Raw genomic sequence first — 14,328 nt, 5'->3', positions numbered from 1 at the left:
CCAGTTCATACCGAAAACCGTTTTTTATTTTTGTTATGATATGAATTTTTCTTATATGGCAATACTGGTTTAAATAGCCTAAACAATGTTCAGAACATGGCACAGCGGGAAACTGTTTAAGGGGGGGGTCCTTTTTCACTGCTACACCGCTAAACGCATACAGCGCAGTACATGCATTAGTGGAGGTATTGAGTGGTGAAAATGGACACAGAACATTCCGAAACTGAAGCTGTAGCAGACAATAAAGTTGAACATGATGACACAGAAGAACTTTTGCCGATTAAAGGAGCCACGTCTGTTGTCTGGAGATTTTGGTTTTAAAACGTCGGATGTGGACCAAAAAACTATTTACTGCAAATGCTGTGGAGCTAAAGTTGTCGCCGGAGGCAGCAACACGAGCAATTTGCTGCACCACCTTAGCCACAAACATGCTTTGGAGTACCATGAATGTATGGAACTAAGATTGGCACCCCCCATGTCCTCAGGTAAAACTGAAAAAGCGAGAGGACACTCGAGTCAGACGTCACTTGTAGACGCATTTGCTAGAGGTACTGCCTACGACAAAAAAAGCAAGCGGTGGATCAAGGTAACCAACGCCATTACAATCCATATAGCTAATGTGTCAGTGGACGAGATTGATAACATTAACAGAAAGTGTAGTTGGTTTACAAAAAATATTTACTTTTTATTCTTTTTCTAAGACATGTTAAGTGCAATACAACTTTTGACAAGCACCTCTGAATATTTTACTAAGTCTAAATGCCTCTTTGGATGGCTAAAAATTTGTTGTCAAAATTATAGTTTAAGTTGTTTGCAAAATTTGTTCAATAAAAAGGCTCTATATTTTGACTGCAGCTGTCATGCAATGTGATTCCTTCTCTTCATTAGAGCCACCCCCTTGAAAACTATCACTTTATGGGGCCATGCAAACCTGTATTAATACTTGTGTGCACATTACATTTTTTTTTTTGTACAATGTACAATTCTCATGACAGTGGAATAGGTTATTCTTAGCCAGTCTACTGCAGTAATTGCAGTGTAAAATGTGGTTAACATCCACTCATGCATGGGGAAAAAAATACCGTTGAATACCATGAAACTGGTATAATTTTGAAAAATACCGTGATGTAGAATTTTGGTCATACCGCCCAGCCCTAATATAACTTAATAAATATTATATAAATAACAGTCACTGAAGATTTGATTTTTTTTTTTTTTTCTTAAAGTGAATCAAGACTTTATACAGAATGTTAGGTTGTACTACATCAGTAACATTCTAAAATGTTATTTACTGATTTTATCTATTTTTTTTAGATTTATTTAAAATATTTTATTATTAAGTGTTTGAGCTTACCAAACACGCACTAAACACTTTTCTCAATTTGAATGGTTCAAGGAATTTTCAATATTTTGGTTAAGAAACTCTTCATACTACATTGTCTTTTATAGATAATGATGAACCTTTATTGAGTGGTTCTGGAGATGTTTCAAAGGAATGTGCAGAGAAGATCCTGGAAACCTGGGGAGACCTTTTATCAAAGTGGTAAGGATCCATTTATGGAGAAATTTATACTTTTGGGTATGTATTTTTGTGCCTGAGCCTATGTTGATGCTCCTTACAGTGTGAATATCCTTCTCCTGTGGAAATCTGGTTAAAGATCCTCTTAGAAACCAATTAAATATTACTTTTTCCTGCTTTCAATAAAGCAGTGAATGAACAAGTAGCTAACCAAGAGTTATTGCTCACTTCAACTTTCCTAATTCCTCATGGTTGTGAAATATTTTACTGATTAATATATTTTTAGATTTTAATATTGACAAATTTATTTTAATAAATTTGTATTAATGGATAAGTTGAATGTCTATCCCATACACGCTAGATGCAAGGCAGACACCAAATTTGAAAGAGAGTTCAATGCATTGTAGGACACCTGCATGCACATACCCACACCCTGATTAACCTAATGTACTCTACACATATTTTGAACATGGGACAGGAAGAAAACCAAATAACCAGGAAGTTAATTTTCTGAAGCTATGGAGAGAGTAGCAGTAATTACTGCATTTCTGTATTGCCCTTTAACCTTTTCTGCTTGTATATGTTTTAGAGAAATTACATTAAACTTCATGATAAATAAGCAGCCATATTCCCCACGTAAATCCAAAGATCTGCTGAAAGCTTATGAGTGTGTTGGGGGTGAATTATGTCACAGTGGAAGACTGAAAAGTGTTTTTTTACCTATTTACTGTAATCAAGATTAGTGAAACTATCCAACTTTAGCTAGTTATTAGGTCAGAAATTTTCCCTCCATTTACTTTCTCCTACTTATTGAACTAGGAGGAGTAATATATCTAACACTAGTTTTTACAGTAGGTGTGTTTGCATATAATAAGAAAAGTACCAAATAATAAAGTCCACGTCTGTCTGTCTCTCCGTCTGTCTCTCCATCTGTCAGCATGAAACAAGTAGACCCCCTGTGGACCAGTTTTGTTGAGATATGGCACACTTAGTCTTCAAAGAAATTTGTCGAGACAGTTCAGTTTTCAAATATATTGCTTGACCGCTTCCATATGGGGCATATAAGATTAAAAAGCAGAAAAAAATGGCTGCTGCAGTTTGGTGCTTTAAGGAAATTTTTGTAAATTTTTGGGGCCTGGTGGTGAGGTTAATTTGCATCAACATTGTCCCTAGCCAGTCAGCAGTGGATGATGTCATCAGCTTAGCCCTAGCAGAACATTAACAAGAGTTTTGATTCATAAAGAGGAGGACCTGCATATGCAAATATCAGTACACATGTGGATTTGTTAAAATAAAAATGATTTAGTCTGAAGTGTATATAAAAATGCATTATGCTGGTCCCTACGAAAACCATCTCAATTTTTAATTATAACTTAACATAGATGTTTGGGTATATTGCCTACTGCCAATATTTGAATCTAGAGGTTTCCAGCTCAATACCTAAATTTTGTGCTTTGTGCAAGCAGTAGCCCTTTACAGAAGCTCTGCATTTCTCACTGTTTTTCTTTTTGTTTCTGTACTTGTTTTATTAGTTGCTAGTCTTATTTAAGATTATCTGGCTTCTGGGTTGTCAGTGATAGCATCTGCTAGTAATTTTACAAATTGATCTTAAATGGATTTTAAATTTAGAGATGTATTGCAATGCACACAAATCCTGGCACCAGCTGCTAACTTGACTAGAGTCAGAAAGTGGATCCGAAGGCTGCCTTAGTTCTGCAACACCTGGAAACATAAGAGACACTGACAAAATAAACGCGGGGCTTTTTAAATACTCACATAATCAGGCTGCTTAGGCTGCAGTCATGACTGGGTAAGCATTTTAGTTTCACTGTACCTCAGGAGCTTATTATCCAATGATTAAGAATTCCGACAAGGGGGTAAAAGCAAGGTGGCAAAAAGGTTTTGGAACTGGTCTACCATCCATTGTAATGGGCAATGTTCAATATCTGTCAAATAAGATGGATGAACTTTCTGTTCTTATAGAGGGTCATGGTGCATACAACTACAGTGGCATTTGTGTTTTACAGAAAGCTGGCTTAAACCTAATATACCTGACACTGTTTTAATGCTGAATGTATTTCATCTTATTCGAGCAGACAAGCGATCCAGTGTGATATGGAAAAAAAAAGATGGGTGGGTGGGGATACTGGTCATCTGTGTGATTGAGGGATAATGTAAAAGGGGGAGCATACTACAGTTGAAACTACAATTTGTAATTTAGACATTACAATTCTAGTTGTCAGAATTCTTCCACATTATTTGCCCAGGAAAAGAGATTATATTATCCTTATTAATGTTTATATTCTTCTCTCTTCAAATTTGGACTCGGCAACAACAATAATTCACTCTGTTGCCAACACTTTAATGATGGCTCATTCTGGCTCAGCAGTTATCAATTTTTGGTGACTTCAACCTTCTGACTTTGAGAAGGAACTAGGATAAATTTTCAACCAGTTTGTTTATTGTTCCTCTTGAGGAAATAAACTCGACCTGCTCTATTCCAATGTTAAAGATTCCTTTAAGTGTAAACTACTGGCAATTTTGGATCAATCTGACCACAGCCTGATTTATCTTATTCCTGGCTACATGCCAGTTTAATAGTCAACAGGATATTGAGGAAGTGGAGATTGAAGGTTGAATAGCTCTGAATGGCTGCTTCCAAATGACAGTCTGGGAAATGATATGTGAGTTACATGGAGATGACACTGAAGGACTCAGCGACTGTATCACAGACAATATTATCTTTTGTGCTTTCCAAACAACAAGCCCCGAATTACTAAGGAGCTAAAAGGCCTTCTGAATGAGAAAAAGAGAGCATTCAAGTCCATTGACAAAATATATAGCACATTTTCATACAAATAATGTAGCTCAAAGTGCTTTACATGATGAAGAAAGAGAAAAAAACAGAAAAAAAGAATTAAAATAAGAGAACACTAATTAACATAGAATAAAAGTAAGGTCCGATGGCCAGGGTGGACAGATAAAACAAAAAAAAAAAAACAGACAGCTAGATAAAAAATAAAATCTGCAGGGGTTCCAGGCCATGAGATTGCCCAGCCCCCTCTAGGCATTCTACCTAACATAAATCACATCAATCAGTTCTCATTGTATTCAGGGTTCTCATGGAAGGACTTGATGATGACGGATTAAGGATGCACAGTGAGTGTTAAAGAAAAGCCGGGTGAAGGAAAGAAAACTTACAAAGCTAACATATAAAACAAACTCTCAGAATAACATGAAGGATGTCTGGAAGGGATTGGACGTAATTACCAGTCCAAGCAGTCCAGGTGAAGGAGATTTGGAAAGGACTGGAATATATAGTAATTATTGGATTGAAGCAATCCAGGGATAATGTGCTTAAAAGGGAACATAGCCAAAGCTAATGCCTGAACCAATTTTTAAATAAATTTTCCCTTATACTGCCACCTTCTTTCAGTGACCAGTCTCCCCACACTATTCTTACATCAACCGTTCCTACCACATTAACTGGAATGGCCATTGAGAAGCCCACCACTGACCATCAGCATTTGGCTGTTCATAACTGAAGACAAAATAAGGAGACAATTAAGGAAGCTTCATACAGAAAAAAACATGGGGCCAGATGGAGTTAGTCCTTGAGTTCTCAATGCTTGTGCTGACCTACTTTGTGGTATCCTCTGTCACCTGCTCAGTCTGTCCCTAAGGCTTTAGAAAGTGCTGCTGCTTTGGGAACATCTGACATCCTTTTCCAAAAGAAGGCAACTACCTCTTCATGAACACCTTTGAGAGACTTGTTCTGGACTATATTAGTCCTATTGTGGTAGACCACCTGGACCCGTTGCAGTTTGCCGTTCGGTCAAAAATTGGAATGGAAAATGAAATTATCCATCTTCCCCAAGGCTTATTTTCACCTGGACAAAGCTTTCAACACTATGTGAATTTGAGTTTTTGCTTTCTTCAGTACTTTCAGACATCTCTGTTAAGGTATAAGGTCAGTGATGTGCAGATGGATGAGCCTATGGTGCCCTGGATAATGGACTGTCTGTCAGGCAGGCTTCTATTTATGAGGCTCAAGGACTGTGTTTCTGATAAAGATGTGAGCAACACTTAAATACCACAAGGAACAATCCTGTCTCCTTTTCTCTTCACTCTGTACACCTCAGACAAGAAATATAACACCAGGTCATCTCACTTGTATAAATTCACAGCTGACTGCACTTGTGGGGGATGTATTGATAAAGGGGGATGAGAGTCAGGTGCAGAAAATTAAAAACAAAAGTGAGTGCTATTATGATCAATGCTGCACACACACACTCTCTCTTGTATCCACTAATTCTGAGTACTTTCAGTCAGCGCATTATTCAGCAGAAGTGTGTCAAATGCTGCTGGGGCTCCTTTTCAGCAACGTCAGTGCAGCTGCATAATACCTCATTGTGACTGCCATGTTAGTTTTTCTTTCTTTTTAATTTTCTTCTTTTTAGTCATTCTGGTGTGTGTTCAGACTATAGAGTGTGAATTTGTTTATCTAGGTATTTATTTAAAGAGCATCGGTAAAAAGCCATAGTTCCCCTGAGGACGAATAAAATGTAATCGTTTTCAGACAGGTTGTGAGGTACAGAACTGGTACCCTTTTTTATACACAGGTTTGCAGTCCATCTTCATTTCTCTTACATGTGCTATGTTTTTTCACCAATTATATTTCATTATGTCACATATATATTTCAGTTATATTATTTTAAAAAGTCTAGTAAATAAAACTAACAGTACATGTGTTTCTTGCTGCACACGTGTTTGTTGTGCACAATTGTCACCTTGTGCTTTTAAATACGTACCTTTATCCTGGATGCCTTTGTCATGCCACCCAATATCACTGTCTTTGTCTGTGTACCATCTCTTTAATGTTTGATATTGCAATGGTTGCAAATGTGTTAGGTACTAACTTTTTAATAGGGATGAACCAATTCCATTTTTGTCAGCTGTAAGCTGATATTGAATACTTTTACTTGAAAGAAGATGCTGTATCTGAGTGAATAACATATATGACTTTTGTCTAAGAAAGAATCATTTTAATTTTTAATGATACTTGTTAAAATTAACAGTACCTCCTGTAAATGTTTTAATGTTAATCCAAGAATAGATAAAAACTCTTCAAAAATAAAAAATGGAAAATTCAATAAAATAACAAACTGTAGCTTAATAATTCTTTCCTCAGAGTTTAAGCAAATGATGGAGTAGCATAAACTGTGTGTGCATCAGTAGTGTTGGAGAAATACAGACATGGAGAGTAAGTTGTTTTGCTAAGTAGGCTCTTGTATGTAAATGGAGATCTAATTCTCTTCATTATATCATACTATTTTCTAAGCTTACTTAATAATGAGCAGGGACATGAGGGAGCTCTAGTCTATTCCCGCAAGTATTGTGCAGCATTCATCATCCCTTCAGTCCTGACCAGGTTGCCAGCCCCTGCTACTGAATATTACCCCACAGTATGATGCTGCCAACACCACATTTTACAGCGAGAAATTGTATTACCTGACAGATATGTAGTGTTAGATTTATGCCACACATACTGATTAGTGTGCAAACCAAAAGGTTCTCTTTAGTCTCATCAGACCACAAGACTTTGGCCACATCTTTATAGTATTCTCCAGGCGATGTTTTGTAAATTCTTAATGGCAAGGACATTTTTGTTCTTTCCAGCCAGGTCTTCTGATTTGACCATCTTCCTTAAAGGGGAGTTAGATTGTTGACACATTAATATCCTTTCCAATAGTATTTATCAATTTGTGTGACTCAGAATGACAATTGCTGTCACTGTAGCCAATCTGACAGGTGCCATTCTTTTTTTCTGCCTAAATTCAGAGGGGAAGCATGACCTTAGCAGTTCGGCTATAGTTTCATATTTTTTCACTTTCATATGGTTGAGTGCAATGAGCTTTGAGGTATGCTCAGTGCCTTTGAAATGATCTTGTATCTTTAACCAGGTTTGTGCCTCTCAATGATTCCATCCATGACTTCTTTTCAATAATCTTTTACCTTCACCTTTTGGAAAATTTCTAACAAACTATTGGATCTGAAGGCCAACATACACAGTGACTCACTTCAGCTAGTCCAATATTTGCCCTGACCTTGAGACTCCACCTACATGACAAGAAATTTTTGGAAGAGTTCAATGAAAGAAATGCAATCATTGGAGCTGCAAATGGAATCATGTGCTCTGGTCAGATAAGACAAACATTCAAGTTTTTCTGGTCAATCATTGTCATGTTTGGAGCAACAAGGGCACTGCATACAAAGATCACCTAGGCTGTATTGTTCCAAGTATTTGAGAATATTTTGTGAAGTTTAAAGGAAGAATGAATTCCACTATGTACCAGGAAATTTTCGCCCCTAACCTGGCTGCCTCTGCCAGAAGGTTGAAACTTGGTTGTGGATGGACCTTTCAACATGACTGGCCCCAAACACACATCAAAATCAACACAGAAATTCTGCAGCTTTCAAAGGCTTATTAGTGATGATCTGTGGTTATATGAAGTTACTAGGGGGCTCCGCCCCCTGCTCGCTTCGCTCGCCAACCCCTGGTGTTGGGAATGACAAAGAGCGTGATGTATGAATGAAATATAGAATAGTGTGAAGGTGTAGATGATGCAAATAGAAAGCAAACAATAAAGTGTGTGGCACAGTGTAAAGGTTTATTGGAAAATTTCTTTGTACACGCCGTTTAAGTGTAAAAGGTAATTCCAGCTCAGAACTTGTAAGGTCAATGAAGATGGTTATTGTTGTGATCAGAGTCAAGTTTGTCAGAGCTTAGAAAGAGTTGTGTCTCTCCAGGAAGTAATGGAATGACTTGGGTATTTATGTTTTCCACATTAATATTTTTTGGACATAATATAGTGCGTTGTGTTAAAAGGGGCATTTGGTCTAATGAGATTGCTGTTCCAAATCTGTCTGTAACTAAGTCTTCGCAGATAAAGGCTTGAGGAATTGTAATAATATGTGGGTGAAGTCCATCTGTATTGGTGAGTGTACCATCTCTCAGTTGTAATAAGCAATTGTTACGATCTGGTTCTGGACATCGTATCTTTTTTACTAACTGTATCTTTTGAAAGCAATGCCAATTGTCTGCGTATTTTAAGGTGCACTGAACAATAGCTGAGTGCATGGCATCTGGAAGAATAGCTAATCACTGTCTAAAATCTCCTCCTCATAAAAGTACCTTTCCTCCAAATCGAATATTATTATTCATAAACGTTTGTAGAAGTTTATGAATGGTGTTGAGTAAGTGACTTCATGCCATTGTACATTCATCAATAAACAACATTTTTTCAAGACGGATGTCACGTGCAGTGCCACCGTTAATGTTCATAGTGGATACCGATTTGTAGGATCTAATGCAGTTGATAAAGATTTCACTTTCAGGTACATCGTCAGTTAGAAGCTTCTGTAGAAATTCAGGATATGAATGTAAAGGAGGCAGTCTAATTTGACCCTTTTGACAACAACGTGTAAATGTATTACTTGTATTGCCAGTTGTTTCTTCAGGGAAGTGAACTGAATGACAATGATTGCAAATGACATTCATTAATCCGAATGAATTTTCCTGGTGTATGTTTTGCTTGTGCCGTTTGAGAGGCGCGTTGTTGCATGTGTAGTATTTGGGACGTGTTGTTTTGGAGCTGTAATCGATTTGCCTGTGCTGTGTGAGAAGCCCGTTGTAGCCTTCGCTGCCGTTAACATGTTTTGCTTGTGTTGTTTGAGTGCCGCGTTGTTGCATGTCCATTATGTGTGACGCGCTATTTTTGATTTTTAATTGATTCGCCTCCGCTTTGCGCAAAGTCCGTTTCACTCTATGTCGTGCATTGTTTGTATCGTGCCTTGTCCGTTTTTGTATGTCGGTCAGTTGAGCTTTCTGCTTTTGGAGACTTGCTTGCTTGTTTTCTGGCCGGTCATATGCGCGTTGCTTTGCTCCCTTTTTTGTATGTCTGAGTCGCGAGCTCTTTCTTTTGAAATCGTGCTTGTTTCGATGCAGCACTTTGAGACGCGCGCTGTATGCATCTACGTTCAATGTGTCTGTTCATTTGGGCACGTCTCTGTAACGGGGTTACTTGAGCTTTGCGTTTTTTGATCCGAGACATTTTTTCTCACGTATTTTCCGAAGCGCGTTGTATGCGCCGCCGTGTATTCTTTTTGTTTCATTCGTGTTCGTGTGTTTGGTCCCGTTATCCGATCCGAATCGTTTTGTACCCGTGACCATGTATGCATGACTTGTTTGTTCCTCAGCGTGCGAAATATGTATAAGTATTAAGGAGGATCGCACTCACTGTTAATATGGAGCCTTTTCTCCAGTTGAACGGTTAATAGTGCTTTATTTTAATGAGATCCACCTATGCTGCCTAGTGTGAAGGTTTTGAGATGACGTATGTTTAATATGGACGTTTCCTTTAAATATGTGGCTTTGGGTGTCACTTCTTATTGATTTGGGGTGGGGATTGTTGTTGCGCGAGCGTCCATCCATCCATCCATCCATCCATCCATCCATCCATCCATCCATTGTCTCCCGCTTATCTGAGGTCGGGTCGCAGGGGCAGCAGCTTGAGCAGAGATGCCCAGACTTCCCTCTCCCCGGCCACTTCTTCTAGCTCTTCCGGGAGAATCCCAAGGCGTTCCCAGGCCAGTCGAGAGACATAGTCCCTCCAGCGTGTCCTGGGTCTTCCCCGGGGCCTCCTCCCGGTTGGACGTGCCTGGAACACCTCACCAGGGAGGCGTCCAGGAGGCATCCTGATCAGATGCCCGAGCCACCTCATCTGACTCCTCTCGATGCGGAGGAGCAGCGGCTCTACTCTGAGCCCCTCCCGGATGACTGAGCTTCTCACCCTATCTTTAAGGGAAAGCCCAGACACCCTGCGGAGGAAACTCATTTCAGCCGCTTGTATTCGCGATCTCGTTCTTTCGGTCACTACCCATAGCTCATGACCATGGGTGAGGGTAGGAACATAGATCGACTGGTAAATTGAGAGCTTCGCCTTGCGGCTCAGCTCCTTTTTCACCACGACAGACCGATGCAACGCCCGCATTACTGCGGATGCCGCACCGATCCGCCTGTCGATCTCACGCTCCATTCTTCCCTCACTCGTGAACAAGACCCCGAGATACTTGAACTCCTCCACTTGGGGCAGGATCTCGCTACCAACCCTGAGAGGGCACTCCACCCTTTTCCGGTTGAGGACCATGGTCTCGGATTTGGAGGTGCTGATTCTCATCCCAGCCGCTTCACACTCGGCTGCGAACCGATCCAGAGAGAGCTGAAGATCACGGCCTGATGAAGCAAACAGGACAACATCATCTGCAAAAAGCAGTGACCCAATCCTGAGCCCACCAAACCGGACCCCCTCAACACCCTGGCTGCGCCTAGAAATTCTGTCCATAAAAGTTATGAACAGAATCGGTGACAAAGGGCAGCCCTGGCGGAGTCCAACTCTCACTGGAAACGGGTTCGACTTACTGCCGGCAATGCGGACCAAGCTCTGGCACTGATCGTACAGGGACTGAACAGCCCTTATCAGGGGGGCCGGTACCCCATACTCTCGGAGTACCCCCCACAGGATTCCCCGAGGGACACGGTCGAATGCCTTTTCTAAGTCCACAAAACACATGTAGACTGGTTGGGCAAACTCCCATGCACCCTCCAGGACCCTGCTAAGGGTATAGAGCTGGTCCACTGTTCCGCGACCAGGACGAAAACCACACTGTTCCTCCTGAATCCGAGGCTCGACTATCCGACGGACCTTCCTCTCCAGGACCCCTGAATAGACTTTTCCAGGGAGGCTGAGGAGTGTGATCCCTCTGTAGTTGGAACACACCCTCCGATCCCCCTTCTTAAAGAGGGGGACCACCACCCCGGTCTGCCAGTCCAGAGGCACTGTCCCTGATGTCCATGCGATGTTGCAGAGGCGTGTCAGCCAAGACAGTCCTACAACATCCAGAGCCTTGAGGAACTCAGATGGGGGAGCCCACCTCTGAGTCCCCAGGCTCTGCTTCCTCATTGGAAGGCATGTTAATGGGATTGAGGAGGTCTTCGAAGTATTCCCCCCACCGACCCACAACGTCCCGAGTCGAGGTCAGCAGCGCACCATCCCCACCATATACAGTGTTGACACTGCACTGCTTCCCCTTCCTGAGATGCCGGATGGTGGACCAGAATCTCCTCGAAGCCGTCCAAAAGTCATTCTCCATGGCCTCCCCAAACTCCTCCCACGGCCGAGTTTTTGCCTCAGCAACCACCAAAGCCGCATTCCGCTTGGCCTGCCGGTACCTATCAGCTGCCTCCGGGGTCCCACAGGACAAAAGGGTCCTGTAGGACTCCTTCTTCAGCTTGACGGCATCCTTCACCGCCGGTGTCCACCAGCGGGTTCGGGGATTGCCGCCACGACAGGCACCGACCACCTTACGGCCACAGCTCCGGTCAGCTGCCTCAACAATAGAGGCACGGAACATGGCCCATTCGGACTCAATGTCCCCCACCTCCCTCGGGATGTGGTCGAAGTTCTGCCGGAGGTGGGAGTTGAAGCTACTTCTGACAGGGGGCTCTGCCAGACGTTCCCAGCAGACCCTCACAACACGTTTCGGCCTACCACGCCTGACCGGCATCCTCCCCCACCATTGAAGCCAACTCACCACCAGGTGGTGATCAGTTGACAGCTCCGCCCCTCTCTTCACCCGAGTGTCCAAGACATGTGGCCGCAAGTCCGACGACACGACCACAAAGTCGATCATCGAACTGAGGCCTAGGGTGTCCTGGTGCCAAGTGCACATATGAACACCCCTATGCTTGAACATGGTGTTCATTATGGACAATCCGTGACGAGCACAGAAGTCCAATAACAAAACACCGCTCGGGTTCAGATCAGGGGGGCCATTCCTCCCAATCACGCCCTTCCAGGTCTCACTGTCATTGCCCACGTGAGCATTGAAGTCTCCCAGCAGAACGAGGGAGTCCCCAGAAGGTATGCCCTCTAGCACCCCCTCCAGGGACTCCAAAAAGGGTGGGTACTCCGAACTGCTGTTCGGTGCATACGCACAAACAACAGTTAGGACCTGTCCCCCCACCCGAAGGCGAAGGGAGGCTACCCTCTCGTCCACCGGGGTAAACCCCAATGTACAGGCTCCAAGTTGGGGGGGCAATAAGTATACCCACACCTGCTCGGCGCCTCTCACCGGGGGCAACTCCAGAGTGGTAGAGAGTCCAGCCCCTCTCAAGGAGATTGGTTCCAGAGTCCAAGCTGTGCGTCGAGGTGAGCCCGACTATATCTAGCCGGAACCTCTCAACTTCGCGCACTAACTCAGGCTCCTTCCCCTTCAGAGAGGTGACATTCCACGTCCCAAGAGCCAGTTTCTGTAGCCGAGGATCGGACCGCCAAGGTCCCCGCCTTCGGCCACCACCCAACTCACACTGCACCCGACCTCCTTGGCCCCTCCCATAGGTGGTGAGCCCATGGGAAGGGGGACCCACGTTGCCTCTTTGGGCTGTGCCCGGCCGAGCCCCATGGGTGCAGGCCCGGCCACCAGGCGCTCGCCATCGAGCCCCACCTCCAGGCCTGGCTCCAGAGTGGGGCCCCGGTGACCCGCGTCCGGGCAAGGGAAAACGCCGTCCAAAATGGTTTTTCTTCATAGGAGGTTTGTTTAACTGCTCTTTGTCTCATCCCTCACCTAGGACCAGTTTGCCTTGGGTGGCCCTACCAGGGGCATAAAGCCCCGGACAACAGAGCTCCTAGGATCATTGGGACACGCAAACCCCTCCACCACGATAAGGTGACGGTTAAAGGAGGGGGTTGCGCGAGCGTCGTCTTTCTTTTTGTGTTCATGTGTCTTGTTTGAATCCCCCTCTTTGTGTGTGTCCCGTCCCTTGCTTGTAGGGTCTGTGGGGCGGTTTTGTGTTCTTTTTTTTTGTGTTCCATGGGCTTGTTGAATCCCCCTCTTGGTGTGTGTCCCGTCCCGTCCCGTGCCTGTAGGGTGTGGGGGGGGTGTGGTCGTGCCTTGCTGTTGTGCGCTCGTCTGTTCTTTTTTTTTGGTGTGTTTAGTTTCGTGTGCAATGTGTTTCGTGCTTTGCCCGCGTTTGACTACTTTTTTATGTGCCTTTTCCTATTTTCGGTGCTTGTTGCGACTCATTTCTGTGACTCCGTTTTGTATGTGCTCACTCCTTTTTTCTGTGGTCTTGTCCGCCTCTCGCGGCCCCTCATCCGCCTTTGTCGCCCTCTTTTGTCCGCCTTTCTCTGACTCTCGCGGACTGTTTTTGCGCCTGCGCCTCTTGCGGACTCTTTTTGCGCCTGCGCAGTACGTCTTTTTGCAGCTACGGCCCATTGCCGGATGCGCCTGCGTCCATCATCCGGTTTAGCATTCTCGGTTAGTAATATGGATTGCGCACAGATAAACATATTTTAAAACAATATGAGAATTGTGTAGTGCCGTACATTTCCTAAATGTACTAATGCTGCTGGCTTAATTTTCATAAAACAAATATTGTCTAAAACATTTTATACTTTATTTTTCAAATTTTGAGTTGCCATGGAACACTGGACAGACAGTGGTTATCTTAGAGTGTTCATTGTTTGCTTTTATTACTTTTTTTGTTGCTTCACTGATGAAGGACTTCTTTTTCCAGGCATCTCAACCTGTCTGTGAGGCCAAAGCAGCTTCCAACCCTTGTAAGAAGTGGCATCCCTGAAGCTCTGCGAGGAGAAGTTTGGCAGCTCCTAGCTGGCTGCCACAATAATGATCATCAGGTGGAAGAATACAGAACTCTTATCACTAAGGTAGGAAAAATCATTTCAATT

General features: G+C 43.1%; 1 protein-coding gene across 3 annotated transcripts in view; it reads left to right on the top strand.

Annotated features, from left to right (window-relative positions):
- LOC114657408 (rab GTPase-activating protein 1) overlaps positions 1 to 14,328 on the top strand; it is a 211,885-nt gene that overhangs the window by 82,413 nt on the left and 115,144 nt on the right. For all 3 annotated transcript variants that reach the window (XM_051931762.1, XM_028809212.2, XM_028809211.2), the window contains 2 exons: positions 1,450 to 1,543; positions 14,157 to 14,307. In XM_051931762.1, coding sequence (XP_051787722.1) covers positions 1,450 to 1,543; positions 14,157 to 14,307 — 245 coding nt within the window. The remainder of the gene's footprint in view (positions 1 to 1,449; positions 1,544 to 14,156; positions 14,308 to 14,328) is intronic.

Source organism: Erpetoichthys calabaricus, chromosome 9 (assembly GCF_900747795.2).
Source record: "Erpetoichthys calabaricus chromosome 9, fErpCal1.3, whole genome shotgun sequence".
Lineage (NCBI taxonomy): Eukaryota > Metazoa > Chordata > Cladistia > Polypteriformes > Polypteridae > Erpetoichthys > Erpetoichthys calabaricus.
The sequence above is the reverse complement of the archived record's forward strand: the minus strand, read 5'-3'. Positions and strand labels throughout refer to the sequence as shown.